The sequence below is a fragment of the Geospiza fortis genome, unplaced genomic scaffold, assembly GCF_000277835.1.
Source record: "Geospiza fortis unplaced genomic scaffold, GeoFor_1.0 scaffold13, whole genome shotgun sequence".
Taxonomy (NCBI): domain Eukaryota; kingdom Metazoa; phylum Chordata; class Aves; order Passeriformes; family Thraupidae; genus Geospiza; species Geospiza fortis.
In genome coordinates this window covers 1,792,254-1,817,549 of record NW_005054384.1, presented here as the reverse complement: position 1 = coordinate 1,817,549, position 25,296 = coordinate 1,792,254, and the positions used below count along the sequence as shown (strand labels likewise).

Genomic DNA, 25,296 nt, shown 5'->3' with positions numbered 1-25,296 from the left:
GCCCATAGATATTGTGAATATAACGTCAATCACCATGGAGTTAAACAAAGACAACCAATTGCTCTGAAACACTGAGCCTTCTGCTCACTCCTCGAAAAAGAACAACCTCCAAACCAGAATCATCTTTATTTGGATGTGTTTACAGACTCTGTTGCTTTTTTTTTTTTTTTTTTTTGACAAAAGGTTTCAACAGAAAAAATGTACAAACTACATTCCAGTCCAGCTTCTGTAAAAACAGAGAAGTTTGGAGTTGCACAGTATTTCACATAGGTGTGTTTTAACATTCATGGAGAAGGGAAGTGGCTATCCTCAACTCTTCAGGAACCTCTCCCTCTGCAAACAGAGCTGTCACCCCTGGAGTCACCACCAGCAGCCCACGTGCACACCAAAACTGCTGACAGAATTTCTCCTGGCAACTTCTTTCATCAGCACAGCTCCCATGGAGACAGTGAGGCTGTTCTGAGACTTGCCTTACACAGTGAGGTGGCAAAGTTGGACCTCCATTCATTTTAAGGTACTACACAGAGTCCTCCACCTACAAACTAAAGCATCTCCAAAAAAAATAGTTTTTATCGTCACCCTAATGACAAGTGACAACATAAAAAGTGTGGTTTGCAAGTGGCCTTACTTCCCACTATGACAGTATGGACATTTATAACATTTAATAACATTTATAGAGCTTGAGCTAAACAGCAGCAAAATCCAGTGTGTGGTGGCTGGGAGGGCACAGCAGAGGGTCAGACTGGCACAAACCTGGTGGCAGCTGACTTCTTGTAACAGGCTCTGTATTTCTGAAAGCTCACAGCAGAATTTTCCCCTCCATGTGCAGACAGGCACTTGGATTTTTCCTTGATGAAATTGGCAATGAAATCAGAAGGAAAACTCATGGTAAAAGTGGGCCATTTTCAGGAAAACAAACGTGAAAACAGAGTCACAGCTCAGCCTCACTTTCTTTGTTGAGACCTAAAGCAGAAAAAGACTGAAAGCCTTGGATGAACTATTTCCTGAGAAATTAAGGCTCATTTTTAATCCTGAGCACTTCATATAAGGTTTTGCTTTCTGTATATGTTGTTTTTCTTGATTTTTCTCCCCCTAATCAGCTTTCCTATCTGTCCAAGGTTTTTTGTAGCACTCTAGTGATTCAGGTGGTACAGCCAGATAAATAACAGAGTTATTATCTTTATAATAAATCTCTTTGTAATAAATGCACCTTGTAGCTTGATTTACAGCAAAATCCTCCTCCTCCTCTCACTTCCATGATGAAACCTACTTAAGTCAGTAAGACTAGTCATGATGATAAGATAATTAAGTTTTTAGTACAACTCTGGTTAGTGAGCAGAATGCAGTTCTGATAAAATGAATCTACCAGCTCCAGTCTGATATTCAAAAGGTGTTGGTGATTTGGGTATTGTTCTTAATGTGCTCTGAAAAAAGCATTTTTTTTTTTTACATTAAAGAATGAAACCCTGTATAGGACACAATTCAGATCATCTTTTAAATTCATGTATTTCTTTTGGAATGGCAAAGTTGAAGTTCAGCCAGCCTAGCAGTGACACCTGCAAACTGACAGTCAACCCCCCTACATTAAAATGGAAAGATTTGCATGAATGTGTTTTAAAATGACAGGAGACAGGAATTGGAGCTTCTAAGCAAGTTAGACTAAAATTTTAAGAGTGAAATGCCTAAAAATAGGCCCCTGAATGCATAGTTAGGCACCTATATAGAGACTGCTTGATTTTCAGTTGTTCTGATCACCCAGAGCTCCCATTAACTTCAGGAGCAACTGTGGATACTCAGCTGTTCTAGAAATCAAGCCACTTTTATTCAAGGGTCTAAATATGGATGTCTGTGCCCAAGTTTGGGGGGGAAAATAGAAAAAAATAAAAAAGAGGTCTGGTTGGCTTTTTTTTTTTTTTTGCTACAGAAGAGATTTGATAAAAGAGAAATAATAGCCAAGTTTCATTCTTCTTTCCCCTTACAATGCCTGAGACTGAATCAACAGAAGAATTAATAGTGCAACACATCTGTGCCAGAAGATTTTGTCTGAGGTGAATGGAAATCTATTCCAAGATCAGTAGCTCTTAATTAGCAATCTGAAACATTCCATACATATTTCATATTCTGAGAATGCAAAGTGTTACCAGGCCACCTAAATCTTTTTCATAGTATTTCAGTGTTGCCATTAATAAGCTTTTCAGGCTGGTCTGAGGAACTTTGCAAGATTAACTTTGCAAATCTGTATGTATTAACTATTTAACTGTTTCAGAAATGCCACTTTTTTCTGCTTTTGGATCAAGTACAACCAGCAGACTTGAGCATATTTTTAAATACCATGAACTATGAAGAAGGGAGAATTAGGCCTTTAATTCTATCATATGCACTTGGTTGTCAGAAGTCTTCTGAATGCTGTTTGCTTAAAGTCCTCTTTTGTAAAAGTAATCCTGAGTTGGTTTTGTGTCTAAGCCATTGCCAGATCATGCTGAAGTGGGTAAGAGCCAGTCACATAATAGAAAATCTGCAAGAAAAAAAGAAAATTTATGATGGAATTATATATGACTATAAAGCTGTGAGTGTCAAGGAAGTAACAAATTAAAGGCATGCCAGATGAGGATGATAGATATTTGTTTGTGTGTGTGCATAAAATATGCTGTAATACCCGTTAATATATTTTTGTTTGTAGAATATGAACTAAGGGTTCTTGCTGCTGTGTCTGGAAGGAAAAAGCAAAAAGCAAAGACTCTTGCTGCTCTTAGCTAAGATTTCAAAAAGAGCCAGGTGGAAGCCAATGCTTTCCTCTGGCATCTGGTTTTGACTCTTTCAGTATGATTGTTTTATTGAATATAATGACTGGGACATTTTATCTTCCATATTTTCAGACAGCATAGAACAGCAAGAGCTTTGGTCATGGCTGGGGCATTTGTGCAATTCCTGGCAGATAAAAGATAAAACCCTTAAGAAATCAGAACAAATGGTGCAACACAATCACTGGCTGTGTTCTAACACCCAGCAGCGACGGCAGTGGCAAAGAGAAAGCTCATGCTGCTCTGTCATAACCAGGGACATAATTTTAGGTCAAGAGTGAGGCAGAGGGAGCAAGACAATATTATTCTCATTGCAGGAGTGAGCCAGGGGTTTTCAGCAGTCATGAATATTAACCTGACATCTCTAAGCTGTTCTTAGAACATTTCTTAAAACATGTCAGTATTTCAATTGCTAGGAAATGTGAGGAAAGGGAAAAGACTGGTGATTCTGTCCTCCCCCAAAGCCCCTATACCTCATGTTTTCCCAGCAGCAGCAACAGGATAATGACTCTCAGATATTTTTCTTGGTAAAAGGTAATATCACCTCCTCTCCAGGGTTTAATGAACATGGAAGTCAGGACCAAAAGCCTTCATGTTTTGGTAGTTCCTATAACACTACACTGTTCCCAGTTACACTGCATCCTTTGGGGTTGATACCCTGTGCCACTGATGTAGATCATGGATACATAGGTCAGAATCTTTCTTCCCACTGGGAACTTGTTCCCCAGGAAACAGCCAACATGTGAAAAATCCTCTGTCAGCAGCACCCATACGTAGGATGAGACGTGCCTTTCTCCACAGGATGGAAACACACCATGAGGAGTTGTGGCACAGTGACACAGGGGTCTGTGAGGCTCAGTCACACCTGGGAGTGAAGAGCAGAGCACTGCCAGGTGTGGCATTCACATTCCCTGAACTGAGAGGGACATACTTCTCTCTCTCCCAGGATTTTTCCTGGGAAGGCAGTGAGAAGCACAGAGAGAAGAAGAGAAAAACAATTCTGATCTCTATTCAGTGCTCTTGTTGTTTTGCACATGTAGAATGTGTTATGGAGATCGTTTACCCAAAGTAATTTGGTTAATTGGACACAGGTGAATGTTGTATTAGCCAATCACTCAAAGCTGTGTCCTGACTGTCTCAGATAGTCACAGGTTTTTCTTTAGTATAGTACAGTGTCTCTTTAGTATGTAATTTAATATAGTATTAGTGTAATATAGTATAGTTTTAATAAAGCAATTTTCAGCCTCCTGAATCACAGAGTCAGAGCACATTATTCCCAGTGTAGGGGGCTCCCAGCATCGATAGCCATGCATTTGAAAAGACTGTACATGTACAAACTGAGCCCTTTTTGCCCCAATTTTGTAAAATTTTACACTTCAAACATGGCCTAGACCATGACCAGCTGCCCCAGCATCAGAGCCCTAGATGTCTGGGGCAGCTCAAACTTAAAGAAGCACAGAGCTGGAAGTGAACCTGTCACTAATAATGAATTAGAGGGATGTTCCATTTCTGCAGAAGCAGTAAGCCAGCACTTTTAGAAAGAATACTTTTGTTGTTCATGAGTTGTGGAGCTGCCAACAACCAACCTGCTGCTCAATGTCTCCCAGTAAACTACTGGCACCCAGGCGGAAGAGCTCTGGGGTCAGCCACTCCACTCCCAGCTCCTCCTTCACCAGCATGAGCCAGGTAATTGCTTCCTTGGCTGTCCTAATGCCCCCTGCAGGTTTAAATCCAACCTTTTGAGAGAAAGAAAGAAAAAAAAAAGTTCAATACACATTTTCATCCATCAGCAACCCTAGAAGAGCAATCAATGTTTGTAGAGCTGCAGTTCTCAAAGTGCCTGTGATGTAACAGCTCCACCTGGGAAGGACCTGAGTAAGAGCCTGGAGAGAGATGAAGGACTTCAGGTGGCTCTTCAAAATGCAGTTTATTGTATCCAAGACGTTACAGCAGTCCAGGGTCACGGGTGACAGAGCCTGTGCCTACAGCTGTCAGCTCCAGCTGCAGGCAGGCCTGGAGACCCTCTAATTCTGGTTACATTGCATTATATACTTTTCTTTGCTGAGCATCAAGAACCAATCTATACCTTTACTTTTACCCATAGCCTATCATAACTACAATCATTACCATATAATGGTTAATACTATCCAATCACATGAGTTATTATGTTACAGTTTAAGCTTAAAGTTTTTCAGTTTTCTTGCAGTGGAAAATTGTTAGACCTTTTTTCTACTTGCCACATTGACATGTCTTGTTTGCCTGTGGTATCTTTCTGCTTGGTAAAGACAACTTTTTGGTTTTGGTCAGCTTATCCTTTGCTCTAAGTCATCAAACCTCTTTCCAAATTGACTTAACATTTGTTTCCTTAGTTGCCCAGCAAGACTGGCTCAGCAATTCTCAATTTACACGTCTATTATTCTTCTATCTCAAAACTTGCTTCCATCTCTATTCTGTTCTCAGGTTCTACATTCAGAGAGCTTTCTGCCAAGCAAATATATCTGTGAAACTTTCTTGTCAAAGTATCCTCCTTCCCAACTGCAAACAGCACAAGGTCTGGGCTAGAACTGGGAGCTACCAAGCCTCAGCCATCACTGCCAAAGATAACATTTTCATCCTGAGGGAGCAATGCTTCTGACCCCTGTGCACTTCCTCAGGAGCTGGGCTTGAGGTCTAATGGGAGCATTTTGCCTCTAGAACAAGGGATTTAGGCAGCACAGGGATATCTACATAATCACATAGTGCCCACCTCATCATCACCTACTGCCAATCTAATTCCAAATACAGAACAATAAATATACAACAATAACATAACTCTAAAGATGCTGAATGTGAGGTGGCTGGCTCGTGGGCAGCAGTGAGAACTGGCTGTGTTTTATAAAAAGCCTGTGCAGCACAGTTACACATGATTTGGCTGTGCATTCAAACCTAACAGAGGTTTGATTTTCACTAATATTTTCTAAATGGGAATTAAATTATGTCTGTCTTTATCAAAAATTGAAAGGTCTGTGCTTCACCACAGGCTGGGTGTGCTTTCAGTCCCTCTGTGTGGGATGTGTGTCATATCTGAAGGTGAACTGCCATGTCTGCTAAGGCACAAACACCAAGTAAAACTTATCTTTGAGGTAAATGTCTGGAATCCCATGATGGACCTGCTGTGCACTTGGCATGCTCCCCTAATGCCAGTCCTTTGGTTATGTGCCATTTAAACACAAGACAGAGCTTGTGACACTCAGCTATCAAACCCCTCATCAAAAATGCCAAAATGTTGGCCTGTAGCAGGCACCTAAACTCTTGAAAAGCAAGGGGATTCAGGAAAAATTCTTCCTGTATAAAAAAGAGGTAAATCTGAACAACACACTGATTCTTCCTATGTTTCCTTCTGCCTTTACATTCTGCAAGAATTATCATTTTGTTTTTGTATTCAAGCTCCCAAAACCTCACTGCACTGAGGATTTCTTTGTGCCTTATGGACATAATAGTGGAATCAGAAAGTATCTTTTTAAAAATGTGTTTGGTAATCTTTTTTATATAGTGATTTCAGGACCAACAGAGTAAATCCTTCTCTCATGCTGGAGCATTGTGATAATGGCATATTTCCAATAAGATTAAAAGGAACAAAAGCAGGAAAAGCTTGATAAATCCAAGCCATGAAAACTGTGGTTTTGTGGATGGACAAATAGATGTGTGAATGTATGCATACATCTGTTAATGTTAGACTTCCAAAAAGAATTTAAAGCCCAGCAACTGGAAAAGCATCTTCTAGATAATAAGCAAAACCAGTTGGAATGTGCTTTCCCTCAGGAAGAGAAATTCTAATGAAATTTGAATTTAGATTTCCTCCTAGAAATATGACGTCTCTTTGAGATAATCTGTGGCAAAAACAAGTGAAACAGAGTTAATAAGAGAATTAAAACCATCATTCAGAAGTCCTTCCCCTTTCAGCAGATTCTGAAAGCTCTTTTCTTTGCAAAAAAGCTGACAAAGACAAGCCTGTCCTCTCCTCCATTTACCAGCTTTCCAAACAGCACATCTGACTGCCATAAAAACGTAAAAAGGAAGGGGGGTTGGAATTTAATTCAAGAGCAGTACAAAGTCCAGCTACCACTTTCCTGCTGTTTCACAGTATTTCATTATTTTGCTTAATAAGTTCATCTCCTCAAGAATTTTCTCTTCACCTTACATTATTAAAAGTAATAAGTTTTTCTGGATTGGGGGTTTTCCCAACAGAAAAACCAATTTATGTATGTCCTTCTATAATGACAGGAAAAGATTATTTCCCATTATATTGCACACTTTTCATATCACCACCACAGCTTATCAGTCAATAAATGTTACTCTGCAACTTGTTCCTTTCCTTGAAGAAGTTTAATTTCTGTATTAACCTGCTTTTCCCAGGCAACGCCTTGCTAGAAAGCATCCCTACAGCAGCAAAATTAGTTTGTTAAAGAAACCATTTAGAAATTTCTTGTCACTGATAATATTGTCTTCAGTTAATAAAAGTACATGAAGTCGGTTTACATCTAATTCACTGGCACACACATGCACACGGACACAAGCACTTACTCTTAATAACACATTTCATACCACGAATGCCTCCTTTGAAAGCAAAAGGTGAATTCAACATTTATATCCAATTATGGGGACAAAGCTGGGCTAATGCAGCTTGTGGCACCCAGCACTGGTGTCCAGGGGGGTCTGCCCCAGGGATCTGCCTCACCTGGGGCACTGATGGTGCTCCCACAGAAACAAGGCCATTGGAGCTGCTCCAATTATTGGGTGGCAGAGAGAGAGGCAGGAGGTGAAAGGGGGAGTGGGCACTGTTGGGAAGGATGAAAGTTTGACAAGAAAGCTCACAGATATGTGTGCTTGGCAGAAAGATTTTTGAATGAAGAGTCTGATGAAGGAATAGAGATGGAAGCAAGTTTTGATATAGAAGAAAAGAATTGCTGTGCCAGTCTTACTGGATAACCAAGGAGGCAAAGGGTAGGTTAATTAGAAGGGGGTTTTTATGTCTTAGAGCAAAGGATAAACCCACCTCAAACAAGAAGATGCTTTTACCAAGCAGAAAGACAGCACAGGCAAACAAGTCAGCAAATGTTGCAAGTAGAAAAAATGTCTCAGAATTTTCCACTGCAAGAAAACTGAATAACAACTTCTAGCTTAAAATGTAATGTACTGACTTTTAGTGGTCGGAGAATAGTTACATGAATATGGTAATTACAGTAGTTATGATAGGCTGTAGATAAAAGTTAAGGTGTAGATTGGTTCTACTGTATTGAGATGCTCAGCAAAGTATATAATGTAATGTAACCAAAAGAAAAGTCTATAATGCATTGTAACCAAAACCAAAGGGTCTCCAGGCCTGCCTGCAGCTGGAGCTGACAGCTGTAGGCACAGGCTCTGTCACCGACCACCCTGGACTGCTGTAACATCTTGGACACAATAAACTGCATTTTGAAGACCTACCTGGAGTCCTGCATCTCTCATTTCAGCTCTTACAGGGACAGCCCAGGGATCCATGCTGGCCTCATCTAGATGGCTACAGAGAGTGAATGGACACACCTCCAACCTGGTGCCACACATTCCTCAGGCTCTGACAGCCCCTGAAGCCTTCTCAGCTCCCATCCCACTGCTCATCCCACCTGCTGACACTGACACCACCTGCAGAGGGGACAGAAGGAGAAGCTGGAGAGGAGGGAAAGGCGGCCAAAAATGGGGAGAGGCTCTTAGCTGGAGATATGCCTCCTGCCCTGGTGCTGAAGGTGAGGACAAAGCCCACTGCTGAACACCAGCACCAGATCCAAATTGCAGCCCCCACCTGCCCATGGAAAAAGGAAGTGAGAGGCGGCTTAAACTCTCCTGAGAATCTCCTTTCTCAAAAGGATGAATGCACAGACAGTTCATCCCTGGCTTTGCTGTACGTTCCCCTTTTCTCCACTGACCTCACCTGACAGTGACCTGATCAATAAACATTAAGTACCAGGATATAATGTTCTTCCAACCCCTGTTTCCCCTCTCCTTCCTTCCATCCCAGGCAATGGGATACAGCTGGATCTGCCTCCTTGTCCTCTTGGAAAACCTCTCTGGCAAGGGAGGAAAGAGCAGAATGTATCCCTTGGGTTGCCAGGACAAAGTCGGAAAACGCAGTTGTGTACATTGGACAGACTCGATGGCTCTGCATTTGTATAGCTCTGCTGATGTTTTTGGGAGCATGTCAGCCACTATCAGCCCTGTTATTAATGGGCATGACCACCTAAATAGCGAAAAAAAATTTAAATCCAGATGCAGCAGGAAAGGCTTTGATCGCACAAGGTTTTACGGAATGAAGTAAGAGTTCTTCAAGGGAGAAAACACAAAAGTAAAAAAGAAAAAAAATAATATTAGAATATTAAAGTCAATTCTATTACATTCTTATTTCTTTGTGAGTGAGCCTGTTTAGTTAATTTTTACAGAGGAAATGAGACCTACCTTGTAGCCAGTTTGCCAGTAGTACTCCTTAATGGCTCGCATCATGACTACGCCAACGGGAAAGGTCGCGTTTTCCACCTCCTTTCCTGTAGATGTCTTTATGAAATCAGAACCTGAAAGGAAATAAAATGTTTTATAACATTTAAACGTTTTATAACAGTTTTAGAACAAGGGTCCCTCTGCACATACAGGTTCACAGCCTCAAAGATGCCCTCCTGCTTCACAGCAATTCTGAAGCATTCTTTTACACATATGTCCCTGTGGTGTATATAAATCAACATTTTAGTATTTCCACCAGGATCTTTGAGAATAGAAATTATTTGCATCAGGTTTTTTTCATTTAACTTCACATCTACTTGGTCTCAGGTCTGACAGTCTGCTATTGTATCTCCTGCAGCTGTTTTTAAGAGAAGGGAAAGATATCTCATATGTGTTTACTAAACCAGCTGTGTAACACTGTAAACCAAAGGAAAACTCCCCTTTTATGCATTTAGCAATTGTAACATTGCAAGTTACTATACTTAAATCCACAGTCTGATTTAATGCAGCAACAAGGTCAAAACATCTGTGTTCTTTAAAGAACAAGAGTTAGCCTTGGCTTATTTTTTTTCCTGTTTTCTCACTGGTGAATAATATTCTCCAGTGCCTGCCTTAATACTTTCCAACATTCTTGTGTATTCTTGCTGTTCTGCCTTGGCTTGAAAGAAATCCTGAAGCATAGTGTAACAAAAAGCTAAGAAACTAACAAAAAATATAATGTGCCTTGCAGGGCATGATCCAGCATTGACAGAACACAATGACAAAACTTCTTTAATTTCATTAGGACGCACTTCACCCCTAGGAACCTACTTCTTAGAAAAGGTGTACTGTGGGATCATTAATTATCAAAAGTAATTGGGAGAAGAAGAGGGATAATTCAAACATCATGTAGTAGTGCATCATCCACTTAAGTCAATTGGAACTGCATCTGCTTCCACTTCAAATTTGGCTTGGGGTCCGTTTTGTCTCTCATGTGAATGATGATGCCTCTACAACATCCCCTGGAGGAGGGGAGGGAAGTTTCAGCACTGGCTCCAAGCAAGGAGTTGCCTTGACTACGTTGTGTGAGCTGCAGCACAGTGCAGAGAGAGCCTCCCTGATGGCACAGCTGATGGGCACGCAGCTGGGGCTCAGCCTGAGGGCAAGGCAGCACAAAGCCAGGCGTGCTCCTCTGGCTTTAAGCACAACCAAATGGCACCACCAACTCTGGGGTTTCTGAGAACACACAGTTTTCTCTGTAGGCTTCCTGACCAGGCACCATGTCAGCCCAGTGGTGGTTCAATTGCACCCTCCTGTGACAGCTCCCATTCTGGAGAGAAACAGCAATTTGCAAGAAAGGTCCCAATTCCACAGAAAGCGCAATGTGCAAAAGAGGCAATTAATAGTTGATAGGGCTTTGCAGAGAATGGAGCACACAGGAGAGACAATTGACTTGCACATTTCAGAGCTGCTCCCTTCCAGAGAGACACCACGGACATCTGATAGTCACATTAAAACAAGGAGCAGTGCAAGTGTAACTTCAACATCACCAAATTATATTTTTAATTTCCCTTTCGAAATGTAGCACTTAAAGTCCTTCAGTGCAATACTTCTCATTTTTTCTGCTATAAGGTAAGTCAAAGCTTTTATAAGTCTTATAATTACAAGTCTCTATGGTACAGTTTCATTAAAAACTTTCATTAAACAACAGCTGCCCTTGTATATGGTCCTCTAATCAATTTGGTCAAACAGAATGACTTCTAATCAGCTGTTGATAAAAATAGAAGATGAAATTTTAATTCTAATAGATTAACCACAAACTCAAGATAGTCTTCAAAATCCATCTAGTTCTATTCTCCAGTGGATTTAACGACTATTCAGCAACTCATTACTAAATAGAACAAGATGAACATTTTCCAGTTCATTAAAGAAATGTACTATGTATTTTTGCATTGTCCTCATGATTCGTTACAGGGAGTCTTAATTACAAGATAATGGATAATGGTTATTAAATGCAGACTCCAGTAATGAAGCTCTATTCATTTGCGAGCCTCAGAGACTGCAAAGAGGGGAAAATAAAATTACTAGCTTCAAAAGATTAACGGATCAAATTATTATTCAATTTTGAAAATCTCATTCAGACTTCATAGAAACAAGAAGAGATTAAAAACTAGTATTAGTACAAAAGTTGTGCATTTATATATTTATTTCTAAATAATATCTTAAGGCTATTATGAGAATAATCAGCTTTAGATGTGATTATTAGACAAACATACAGCCAATTAAGTAGCATCCTCTAACAATGAAAACAATACATTTTTATTTGCTGAACAAATTCTTTTTATGGCACAAGAGCTTGCTAGCAGGACTGCAGGCAGCCTTTTGCACAAGACAGAGGACCCACACTAGCACAGAGAGCCACAATGGAAGGTGCTGTTAATGTTTGGATTTCAGCAATGAAAAGGGGCATTTAAAAAATCAAAGGCTGACATAAAAGGCACCTCATTAGGCAAACTTTATGCCAAACTTGTGATAATAAAGGTGATTCAACCAGTCTATTTCTTATTCAAGTTTCCAAAAACTTGAATAAGAAATAGTTTAAGGAATTTAAACAAGTTTAAGGAATTAAGTTCAGAAGGAGTTTCACCCGGAAATTTAGGTGATGATTTAGAAACTTGAGTTTTATCACCCATCTTCTCGTCTTCCTGTGAATGGATACACTCAAAAAAAATCAAGGCTAAGGCTAAAATACACACTGAGTGGCTTTCCCCTTCCTTAGAGTAGATTACATGATTCAATGAAGCATTAAATCCAAGATTTCTCAAAATCAGTTATTCGGGGTGGATTTCTAGGCCCGGTGAGCCTGCAAAAGACCACACTTTGTACTTTTATTTTCCAATGTGAAGCCACAAGAGTACATTTCCTTTCAGGGCAGCAAGTCTTCTGAGACTCACTGAACCAGGGAGATGGGATGAGCTCAGCTGGGTAGAACACGGTGCAGCAACACCAAGGTTGTGGGCTCAACACAAGGAGACCACTCACTTCAGAGAAAGTCCACTATATTTTCTCTGTTCTAGATACATAGCCCCGTTTATGAATGCTCTGGTCTCCCAAAAGCTCAGCAAGGCTTCCAAAACTGGCTTGCCCTATGGCTATCCTGTACATCTACAGAGATTTCCAGCCCACTGAAGCAGAGCATGAGAAGTGGAGAATCTTATTCAGATGACAGCATCCAGGAAACACACTCTGATTCCATAATTAAGCAATAAGGAATAATAAGCAGCATAGCAATTGTGGAGTAATCACAACCTTTTGGTTGTGAAGTGTTTCAAATGCCCTTGGGGAATGATTATCTCCTGATACCTACAGACTCTATGTTGCTGCCTTAGTCTTAATAAAGAACAAAGATGTGGCTGGCAGTTTGAAACAATAGTTTAGAGAGAGATGCTTGCAGAGGGACAATTATGCCCTGCTACTCTGTAAGTATTTGCAACGAGCACAAATACATCTTCATTGCTGCAACTGAGTTATAACAATATGCAGTGGCCCAGGGAGAACACATATCCTTCCAAGACTTCCAGGACTGGTGGCAAAAAGTGGCATTCTGCTCAGAGGACCTGCAAACCCACCTGCTGCTTCTGCTGACAAGGCAGCAATGACAAAATAGTACCCTATCAAATGGGCATGAAGCCCCATTAGCAAGTCATCTTTCTATTTTATGAGCACCCAAACTAAGGGTCTCCAGATTCACACACAAATTAGCCTTGCTAGGGGTGACCAGGTTAACAACCCTCTGAAAATAAGAGGCAGGGCAAGATATAAAAGGCTAATGTAGCAGCTAATTCTTGTCAGTTGAGTCATCCTTAATTGTCCCACTTACCTGTCTTAATCCTGCTCCAGCAGAGAGATAAAATACATTCCCCCTTAGCTTAACTTTGCCATGCAGGAGAAGAGAATACAAAGCTGTGACAACTCACTCTAGCAGTAGCTCAGCAGGTAGCTTTAGCTCCGTGACACGGGGCTACACTGCCAGGCCACTTGGTTTGGTGCCAATGCATCTTTTCACATGCCTGTGCCTCAGCTGCCATTGAAAAATGCTGGTTTATAACTTGGTCTGTTGAGAACTGGCCATTTTTTGCAACTCTTTTTGAAAAAGTGCCTGCACAGAGGGGAAAAAAAGTAAAAATCACATCACAGGGGTCCATGTTTAGTGTCTGTTTACAAGGAGGACAACCTTCTGAAAACCCATCCCAGCTTGGTTTCTAAGACTCAGAATGGATGCTCCCTTTGTTGAACAGCACCTCCAGTAACAGGGGCTCTGCAGGCCAAACGATGCCCTCAGGAACACTTACACATGCACACAAAGGGACAAATTATCAAGTCCATACTTGTGCAAAATTCCCTGCAGATGATGTCTGAAAGATTTCAGCCTTGCTGAATTATGCATGGCTTGCTAATGCACTGTTGCAGCCTCCACCACAGGTCTCTACAGAATACTATTATTAATTAGTATTAGAGAGCCATACCACCTTCTGTTGCTCAGCTGCACAGCACAGGCACTTGCTATTTTTAGAGCATTCCTTCCAATCCAATCCAACCCAATCCAATCCAATCCAATCCCTGTGTGGCATGGAGCAAGAGGAGATAAATAATTGACACATGCTACAGGTACAGAGGACAGCTGGAATCCCTGTCACTGGTGGCTCCTGGCTTGCATCCACACTGAAACCCAGAAGGAAACATGCTCCCAGTCACCTCCCTGCATTGCCATGCAGCAGCAGGGCTGGGAGATGCCAGGGTGCAGGAGTTCAGGCAATTGTGAGCTGCTGGAACAGCCATTCCTCTTCCTCTCCAAAGAGGAAGCAGCAGGAGTGACTTGTTATGGGACAACAAGGAAGTTTAAGGAACTCTGTATTGTTACCTGCTTGTTAAATCTCATGTTTATTTACCAGGATCCCATTTTTCTTCTTTAAAAAGGTTTGCCACATACTGCACTCAGTATATGACCTACATTAACCTTATTTCTTTTTGCAGATGGCACTACTGGAGCTGCTGAAGCAGTGTGCCTAATGACACATGACAAGCCAAAGGCAGAAAAAGAAATAAATCAAGGAATCCCAACAACTGATCCTAACCTTACTATCACTGGGAAAAACCAGACCTTTCTCTCAGCTTACTCACTTGCAGTGCTGATTTCCCCTACAAGCTGTTCTGTGGGGTATTTTTTGCCACACTCCTGATTTTGAGCAAGACTCAAAATACACAAAATACAAGAGACATCAGTAGAAACCTCCCTCTCTAGCACAGTGCACCCAGGGCAGGAGGCAGTGCTGGTACCACGGCTCTGGCCCCAAATTCCCAAATCCATCCACTCCTCCAGCAGTTACTGATAAAGAAACCTAAAGCTTGGCCTCTCCTTTCAGACTGAATGCAAGCACGCTCAGCACTGAGCCACATGCTCTGGCTAGGACAAGTGAAAAAACAAAATGCTGTGGGAGAAACTTGATTTGAAAATCTCCCCCTTTAAGCTTCCTTTACCAACACTGAAATTCATTGCATCACTTCCTTGTTCACACTTAAATTAACCTAAACAATGATAAACTAGCTGAAACTGTGATATAATTAAAACAGCACTGGTCTAGGTCAGGCTTTTTCCCTCTTGGCAGTCTTGGTTTTGGATCAATACATCTCAGCCTCTCAAAATGTTGTCCTGTACATGACATATTACAGACTGAGGCTAAACCCCTGATATATCTACCAGTAATAGCACTGCAATTTGGAAGAAAATAATAAATATGCATGATGGCTTAGAATCACAGCACTACGTGGCATATTGCATTCCATGTTTTAGCAACCACGTTTAGCTTTGTGCTTTTTAACGTTGATAACAACTTTGAAACAAATATGTTAACGTTAAAGCTCAGGTACATTTACGTATTGTCTATTAGCTTGTAACAAAATTACTCAAATTGAAGAAATAGCTGTTTAAAATCAATTTGGAAATACTCCACACTGAATAAAGCAAGTAGAAAATCAGTCTACTTTATCAAGAAGGCGCTATGAATGTAAAAGATTTTAAAAAACCCACCATCCATAATGCAGCCAAAATCATGACACTTCAATGTCATTTTGAGTGTTTTTCCAACACTTGATGTTAAAAGCAGTTTAAGATTCTGTTCCTACGCTAACCCAGAGAAAGGCAGGATTGATTTTTGAGATTTAAAAGTCCATGTCTTAATGCTGCAGTCAGAATCCATCCAGCCTGCAGCCTCTTTGTCATGCAGAGGGCAAACAGCAGCACCAGCCCCTCTTCCCCACGTCCCCTACAACCAAAGGCAGCTGGCACAGCTGAAGGCTCCAGTACCAGGGGGATTTCCAGGATCAAAGGTCTTCTCCTTGAGAATTGGAAGGGTCAATGTTTTGGCTTCTGGCTTTGCCTGAAAACCAAAAAAATATAAGGAACCAGATCTCACCAGACTCATCTGTGACCTGTTTGTTTCCACGGGGCTTTTACAAATCAGGCAGAACAGATTTCTTGAGGGCTTGCATAGGGGGATGAATATTCCACTTTGGTGACCACTGGATAACCAGGAAAATGTGAGGCACTTTTAGCTTATTTTTTATGACATTTGAACACCTTCAACACCAACAAGTTGCAAACACGTAGATTTTATCATGGACTTCCTGGATTCTCCTGGTGCAACAAATATCCTAAGGGCCTAAAAACACCCTGGATGGCCTTACCTACACATCACAATGCTTGTTTTTAAAGGGCATCAATCTTACTTAAAGCTGCCACTTTCCAAGAAATTTTGCCCCTCAGAGTGTTTCCTTTTTCCTTGTCCACCTTGATAATTTGGCATGCAGCAAAACTGCAAAAGCCCACATGTGTAGGCTGCAGAGTAGATGAGAACTTCCAGATGCTTTCACTACTATCAGTAGGGTTGTTCTGCAATGCTTCCAACTCTTCAGGCTGCCTGAATACCAAAAAACCTGCCAGCTCCCTTCAACGAAAGAAACAACCAAAACCCCTGACTGTGCAGCTGCACTCCAAGCAGGAGGCACCTCTCTGCTGGTGGCCAGAGAAAGACACTTCTGGTTTTTTAAGAAATCCTTTTTTTCCTCCCATTGCATTATTAACAATGCTTACACGGCAAAACTAACAATTTTATTTCAAAGGGATTCTTTATGAAGGTGTGTTGCTGATAAATTCAGTCAGACTTTTCTGGCATAAGCTTATACTGAGCACTACTTGAATGAAGGAAATAAAAAAGACCAGTAAGCACCATCACAAAAAGGGAGCAACTCATAAAATGGTATTTAATATGCCAGGGGATGGTTTTTTCACCTCCCTTTGTCAACAGCCTGTGTGCTGATCTTACCACACACTGCAATTATGGCGAGCATCTCAAATCAAAAGCATCAGCAACCTGATTAAACAACTGCATGGGTGTTAGTTAAAAAAAAAATATTGAAATTGATAGAGAAATGCTGATTTCACCTGTGGCAAAACAAAGATGATATTTCAATGGCAAAGCAAAGATGATATTCCAGTCTTCAAATCTACATTTTGTATGTAGGTTTTACATTTTTAAAAACCTGCACTAAATATACATGATCATTTTGAACTTTGGCGTTCCACTCTTTTTACTGAAATACTGTGAATCAAAGAAATTGAATATCAAACTCTCTTTGTGCTAGATGTATATATATCCTCATAGGTATTTAGTGGCAAGTTATTAAGTGTCACTATTCATTGAGAGCACATTTTATATCTTTCTTACAGGGGAAAAAAATAAAATAAAACAAACCCATCTATATAAAATTTGCAGCAATATTTCAGAGCCTCACTCTGGTATCAATGTGTCCTGGATTGTAAGATAAGTGTGTATTCTATTTGCCATCTGTCAGAGGTGGGGCAGTTATCTTCTATTCATTGGGCAGTTTTCTTTATCTCTTCTACAACCAATCCTGCCTCTAGGAGATCTCTTCTGTTCGTGGGCCATTAATTATTAATCATCTTCTGTCCATGGCCACTGAGTGTCCCTGCAGGGCTGATCCAATTCCAGTATCCCATGGGGAGATGCTGTGCCCAGGGGAGGAGCCAAGCATTCCTACCTGGATCCAATCTGAGCCTGGAACAGCACAGCAGCCTTTGCCCACTGCATTGCCAGAGGAGCAGCTTTCTGCTGCCCTGCATTGCCAGAGGGAGCCCAGGCCCATCTGCAGCAGCCCTGGAGCTGCAGAGGAAAACTCCCCCCTTGTGCAGGATCCCTGCTCCAGCAGCAGCACAGCTGGCACTGCAGGAGGGCTGAGCCCCCATGGGATGGGGCTGTGCCACCCCCTGACACACAGGGGGCAGGGCCTGCTCTCACTCTGGCAGTGCTTTGTTTTGTTTGTACTATTGCATTTGTATTTTCAGTTTACCTAGTAAAGAACTGTTATTCCTATTCCCATATATTTGCCTGAGAGCCTTTTAATTTTGAAATTATTATAATTCAGAGAGAGGGGGATTCTCATTTTCCATTTCAGGGGAAGTTCCTGCCTTCAAACACCTGTCTTTTCAAACCAAGACACAAGGACTTCTTCACTCAGATGCTCAGAAACAGAGGTGGTCAAGCAGAACATCCCCTGTGCTGTGCTGAGTTGTCACGTGCCAAACTGCAGAGGCAGGGACGGCGTCAGCGTCACAACCACCCCACCTGCACCTTTCCTTCAGGCATAAACAGCAAAAAAACCCAGGAGGAATTCTGTGTTCAGCATTTCCCAACATCAAATCACACACAAAGGTGTCTGATAAGTATTTACATTGGAAGATGCTGTTCTGGGGTGAAGTACAGCAGTGTTACAGATCCCTTATCTATGAACTAAGCACTGTATTCACTTCCATGAGGGCTTTAAGGCCCCCAGACATTAGCCCAAAGCAAAACTACATTGTCTCCATTTAATTACCTATCTTTTCATACTTACTGTGATCCAAATGACTGAGTTAAACAAAATGGTTGCTAGTAACAGGAGACCATTGATAACCAGCAAGCTGAGGTGGGTGTACGTGCACAGAGTTCAAAAGAAAATGATGCTGCTGCTTGCTGTTTACTTCTCCAGCATGAATTTATAAAGTGAATTAGCAAGAATTAAAAGGATTAAAGTCCCAGGAACCGATGAAGTCAAAGAGAAATAGAAAATGGATTCACTCCTAAAAAGATAAAATTATTTAACAACTTATTAAAACAGTTCATCACTGTAATTAAAATCCAAGTGCCTAGAAAAAAGTGCCACAAGAAAGGTAATTATTTATGAGGAGACTTTAAAAAGCCATTCACAGTGAATTTGGGAGAGAATCAGCCTGAAAGAGTTGGTAGTAAAAGGAAATTGTTTGTTTATTCATAAAACTTATTTTGGTCTAGCCTACCACTAAGAATCCCTAACATCTGCTCAATGGCAGCTGTAAGTAACATTAGGAACACTCAGCCAATTTATATCTTTCCTTTTTATTAAAAAGTAAACAGGTCTTTTTAAATTATTCACTAGTAAATTAACATAAAAATCAGTGCTGTAGCTAACCACATTTTGTGGAAAGGCATCTACAAGCTTTGCCTGATCGTGATGATCTCAATCTTTCTACATTTCACTGACTACTTTACTCTTTATGTGATGTCCCACCTAATTTCAAGCAAATGAAAACGTAAAAAACTTACAAGCCATACAGGAGTCACTGCCATGAATAATACAAAATGCATCACTGATACCTCAAAAGCCATATTAGTTGCCTCCTTCTGACTTTAAATGGTACTGTTCTTATCTTTGCTTTGCCTTCTGCTGAACAAAGATTCCCCTCAAATAATCTCAGATCTCTCCTGCTTCTTTCATGAACAAGGCATTCATTAAACAGGAAGCAGCAACAAAATACAGTGGTGTTACTGATTAATAATTATTTGTTCTTATCTGCAGCACTTTTATACTTAGATGACAAAGTGCTCTGCATGTTCCCATGCTTCACCCCAAAACTAAGTTCTTAAGACAGTAAAAAAGGCACAGGAACACTCTAAATCTAAAAGCTTCTCTTTACCTCTCACTAACTTTTTTTTTTCACTCAATCTCTTCAACATTTTAGAAGAAAAATATATTACTTTCTTGTTAAGTTTCTCTCCCAGCTTCAGTTCTTACTTCATAATAGAAGCAAGTGCCTGCAAATGAACTCACCAAGACATTGTTGAATGGCATGGAGCAGCTCTGCTTATTTTACTAGGATATTTTTGTTTTACTTCTAGGGAAAAAAACCAAACATTTCTGCAGTGCTCTCTGGAGACACTGAGTTTAAAGCTGAGCTGTAATTCTAACCCAGGCACTGGAAATGGCATTACAATAGCACAGGGTCCACCCCGCTGAAGCTCCTGGAGGATTCTGCCTTGAAGCTACAACTGGCGAGCTGCTGAGAAGCTGGATGTGCTGAGATCCAGAGCAGCTGCAAACACAGTGCCTGATTACAACATAAACCCAATTAGTTAGCTACCAACATCATGTCTATGGTGTCAGGGTAGCAGAGAACCAGCTGAGAAATGCCACCCCTCCTCTTCCTGGGGACTGGGATTCCCAAGAAACACAGCATCCCTCTCCATCATGCCTCAATGAGCTGCTTCCACAGCCTGGGGTCAGCTCTGTTCCAAAGCTCCATTTATGAGGAAGCCTTTGTGCTTTGTGAGTTCTCCACAAATTCACTTTCCAGGACTAGTGGGAAGGAGGCTTTTGAAGATACATGACTCACAATTTTGTATTCCAAAATTGAAGTTCAGGGCGATGCATGGGATGTGGAGCATCATGCCTTGTTTCCTTTTTGGTCCATCACAGATGAATTAACAGTGACAAACTACAAAATTTCACTCCTGAGATGTTTGGGATAGGCTGGTAAATTGGGCATTGGACTGGCAGCATGACTGCAAAGGTGATGGAAAGGAGATGTGATACTCAAGAAGAGCTCTGGTATCACCAAGGAGGAATCTTTTCTACATCTTAGATTTAGAACTCAACTTTAGGAATCAGCTGCACTTGTACACTGCAGAGAAATCACTTTATAGCCCAAATAGCTAGCAGGAAAGAAACATCAAAGGTACAAAAGGCAATCAGATGTCAGATCCCTGTTGACTTGCCATGAAAACTATGGCCTTTGCTGTCAATTCAGTCTTTGAAAAATTCTCTCAGAAGGGCTACTACAGACACCTCTGGGAAAGCCATTGTCTTTAGTAAATATAAAGTACAGGCAGAAATCTTAAATTGTCTCATCTGAGAGATGCTGAATTTTAAAACAACAATTTCTGAAAAGGAATTGGAAAAAAGAAAAAAAACCACCACGAACAAAACCAAATCAGGAACATTTCCCAGGGGATGAAATTCCCAAGTATAGTGTCAAAGAAGAGAATATATTCCATTTTTTTCCATTTTTCACAATCTGAGCTGTAACCAGAGGAACACAGGCTGGGAGACAGACTCCAAGTAACCTAGGTACCTGCCAAGGAAATTCAAGTTCCTTGTGTAACTCATCAAAAACACTGCAAGTAACCACAGGGGCAAGCTGGAAGAGTCTGTTCCCAAACACCACTGAAATGAGCATATTCTACAATAAATGCATTTGCATTTGACCAGTCCTATGTAGCTAAGTGAGGAATGTGTTCATGCACCCCAGCAGTCAGCTGGGTGTTCAGTGTTTCCCTGCACTTCATGATGTGCTTTTAAAAAACATTTTTAAAACACTTTTTGTTAAAAATACAGCATCAGCACCGTTAGGACATGATTTGTTAAAGGCTCGTGGATGTCTTTATATTGATAGCAGTGTGTTTTAACATACAGCTTTAACATGCCCTCCTTATGGGAAACTTCTTGGTTTTGTGCCACTTTTATGGCTCAAGTGTTTTTTCACTTCTGTTTGTGCTCATCTCTTGTTACGTCTCCTTGCTTTTCCCTGTGTCCTTATGATTAAATGGTATATTCAAGTGAGTATCCATAGTTTTTCAAAATAACCTAATGATGTTCAAGAGCACATATTCCTGATGTATTTTTCCACTCAACACATTTCTCTTCACAAGTCTAAATCCACACTGCTGCTGCCATGAGCATATGTGTTCAAATTAGACAGGAACAACCACTAAACCTTGATACCTTAAAAAGCAACAACAACAAAAAAATCCAGAACCTACTACTCCAAAATCATGCTTCGTGTATTTCCACATCTATATTAGGTTTCTGTTAAGGAACTGGATTTTCTAACTAGCGCTCCTACATGCAAGCTCTTTTAATATTTCATAAGCCAATTTTATATAATTGATAGGTACAGTAAATTAAATATTTATTTCTATTTTTCACTGGTTTAGTAGAATTTAACACCTGCTACTGACAGAATAAAAAAACCTAACGTGAAATATCAAAGAAATAAATAGTACCCAGTACATCTATTGATTTTACATAATATTTCCATGTTTTAAAATTACATTCTCTCAAACCATTACCTTCAATAGTGGAGCTTCACAGATGCAAAGTTTTTTGCCAGAAAGCCCTGTTATTTTGCTGGCATGTTTGACTGGAACTATTCACTGTGCAACAATTTCTGAGTCTGAGGTGATATGAAACTTCAGAAGTTTTAGCTCGAATCCTAAAAAGTTATTTAACATAGAAACAAGGTTTCATTCATGGGGAAAATTAACCCAACAGGAGTGCTTTCTCACCTCTCTGCATCAGTTGCTATAAATTGAAAGTATACCATTTAGATATTCCTTAATTAACATGTTTTGGAAAGATCTTGAATATCAGCAAAGGTAAAGCGCTATGCAGGCACTGAGGATAATTTGTTAATAGAAAGTTGACCCCTCTCAACAGTGTGTTACTCTGTCTGTAGCTGCTATTTCACAGCCAAAGGGTGGAGGATAAAAAACAGCCCCTTTCCTAAAGGTCAGGAAGCAGAAATCAGCATCCAAACCCTTGTCCTGAGAGAGAAGGACAAGCCTGGGGTTTCTGAGGAGAAACAGAACAAGCTCACAGGGAAAAACACAGAACTCTCCCCTTTGGAAAGACATTTTGGGCAGAGTGCAGTGAGAGCAGCAGGAGGACGGGCTTGTCCCTGCTGCTCCTGTGTGCTGCAGGGCACAAAGCATCACTTGAGAGCTCTGGTGGCTCCCACCACCACTGTCACTCCCAGGGCTGGCTGTACCAGGAAATCACAGCCAGCAGCTCCCACCAGAAAGTTTCCAGTCCTTCTCTTGCTCCACTTCCCAATTTGAATCGTGACCAAGAGTGTTCCATCTTCATGCACAGGCACAAAAATTTCTACCTTCTAACATTTCTGTTTATATCTTAATTTACTAAGCCTCACAGAGGTTCTACAAAATGTGCAAATGTTCATTTTACACACAGAAAACCAGAGAGGCAAGTAGATTTGTCAAAAGTGATGCTGCAAGTCATTCTGCAACCTCAAGCCCATCTTCTGGCTTCCTGAGTTGGTGTTCTGGTGAGAAGTGCTTGGAAATAGCATTGTTTCTATTTGTAAGGGGAGATGGTGGAGGGACAAAGTCAGGTGGTGGTGTGGGTAACACAAAATCAAACAAACAAGTACAGAGCTGACAAGTCTTACACTGTTTTACACTGGTATTTCTTCTTGGATTTCATTGGAGGGTATCTGTTCTTATTTTCTGATTACAGGAGAATACTATTAATCGAACAGACCTTGCACAAAATTAGCAGAGTTGCCAGGCATCCTGCTCTGACAAATATGAATGGCCCCAAATAAAGATCTCCCCTCAGATATGGCTGTGTAGGCAGGCACACAGCTCAGTAAGCACATAAATAAATGCATAACAAAATGTGCCATTGCATGCACGTCTGGGTTTTTAACAAACTGCAAACAAATGAGGCTTCACTGTATGCACTCTAACTCTGTTCTCACTTCACAGACTCTTTGCATCTTTATTTTTCCCCCAATATCTTTGTTTCTCTCAAGTGTTACTTCTGTCCTCTACTTACCCATGCAGGGTTCTGTTGACTCAACTGGAAAGACTTTTCATGAGAGCCTGCCCTAGCCTGTCTCAACCACTTTCCATCATTCCTTCACTTCTGATTCCCTCCACACACATTCCTGAGTTCCAGACAGATTTTTAAGTCTCATTTCACATTCCTTCAAGGTCTGCTTTACTCAAGCCCCACGATTTTTTTTTTTCTTTTTTTGCTACTAGTCTTTGTATGGCCTCTCATCAGCAATTCAAACCTGAGGATATTGTGATTACATTGTTGGAACTTTTCAACTCCAAGCTTATCTATCACGCCTATATTATTTCTAGTGATTAGCTGCAGTATCACTGTTAAGCTTGTAGGCAATTACCTCATTTAAGGCAGCATCCTTGTAGTGCCTCACTGAACATGCTGTTATCAGCATTTTCATACTGCTGGCTTTTTTATTTCTCCCCATTCTGTACCAGAACAAATGAAGTCACTTGTTTCTCTTCCAACCTCTTTGAGGCTGATTGTATTTAAAGATACTCCATCTTTTGATCTTACACTTAATTCAAAAACTTTGTAGCCCATGATATCATTCAAAACTTTGAGACAGACTGCCACGCTGCATCTTGGTTTTCCACAGTGCGTTTTGAGCTTGTTCTTTGCACCAAACTTCCAGTGATGTTAACCAGAGCACAACAATGATGTTGTGATGTGGAAGATGCAGAACAACCACAGAGTATGCAGAATGCTGCAGCAGACAGGGAAGTGATCAACTCCCACTATAATTCCAGTATAATTAATAATTAATTAAATATAAGCAATAATCACTGTCCTGATAAGCTCATTAAGCAGCCAACTACAACAACCTCTACACTCAGATAATGGCCAAGAAAGCCTCAGTCACCAGTCAGTGCCAAATACGCTTCTCACACACTCCCAAGAGTAAGGACTCCCTGACCTGCCCCCAACCCCACACTGGACCTCCAGCCCAGAACTGAACATCATCTTCCACCCTGGAGAGCATTCAGAAACAGATCATAGCCATAGAAAGGAGCTATTTCTGATTTCTGATGGATGTTTTACAGGTAGAGTGTGCCCTTTACAGACACACCATAAACCCAACACAGTTGTATTTTAGACAAGTAAAGCAAGACACAAAGTGAAATTTTGTTTACATGTTACCAAGGCTCCTCCCTTGACTTTGCCTTTAATTTGCAAATGCTCTGAGCTCTAAAAACTGACTTAGTATTAAATTACAGCTGAAGTTGTAGACACATAATTAAAACAACACATAATACAACTCACGTGCTACTGAGGGGGGATCCTTGATTTTTGTGTTGAGCATGAGACTTAAAGCCAGAAACTCACAACTGATCTCAGTTTGACTTTTGCTTTGTCTGTTATTATCTTTGTCCCGTATTTCACTTTTTTGTTTTAATTACTTTACTCTCTGTCCCCAAAGCACAGTCAAAAATGCAGTCAATTTTCTTGAGAAACTCATGTACTCAAATCAACACCAGGACTTGAAGAAGCACCAGAGATGGCAGTGGAGGCCATAAACCCAAAATTCCTATTCAGTGCCAGGGGTTTGTCTCAGGCAGCTTTCCACAATCGAGGTGCTCCCTTGGCAGTGGGACAGAGGCACTGCTGTGCAGAGCTCGCTGCCACGCTGCCCTCCTCAGCGCTGCACAGGTTATTCTTGCCAGGTGAGTCACTGGCCTTACAGGCATGTCAGCCTCCTTCACTCAGAAACAGCTTCTTAAATATTCCAGAAGAATTTATGGGTGTCAGTCAAGTTGGTAAAGGCATGGTTCAAAGAATTTAAGACACCTGTGGGCCTGCTCCCATTCTGATGTCCTCCCCCTCGTGGACCTTATTAGAGAAAAAAAAGTAGCCACGGAGAATTATTTCAGAGGCAACAGGAGTCAGGAGCCACCAGCTTACATAGAGGAAAATTATATATAATATACTAGCTTTTATAAAATTAAATATTTTTATATTTATATTTAGTTGTTTATTTATTTACTTA

General features: G+C 40.8%; 1 protein-coding gene across 1 annotated transcript in view; it reads right to left on the bottom strand.

Moving 5' to 3' along the window:
• Positions 1-155: 155 nt before the first annotated feature.
• The window catches only part of DERA (deoxyribose-phosphate aldolase), a 46,917-nt gene continuing 21,776 nt past the window's right edge, over positions 156-25,296 (bottom strand). The window contains exons 7-9 of the mRNA XM_031060523.1: positions 9,270-9,382; positions 4,388-4,537; positions 156-2,515 (exon numbers count right to left, since the gene is read on the bottom strand). Of these exons, the coding sequence (XP_030916383.1) occupies positions 2,459-2,515; positions 4,388-4,537; positions 9,270-9,382 (320 nt within the window). The 3' untranslated portion in view covers positions 156-2,458. The remainder of the gene's footprint in view (positions 2,516-4,387; positions 4,538-9,269; positions 9,383-25,296) is intronic.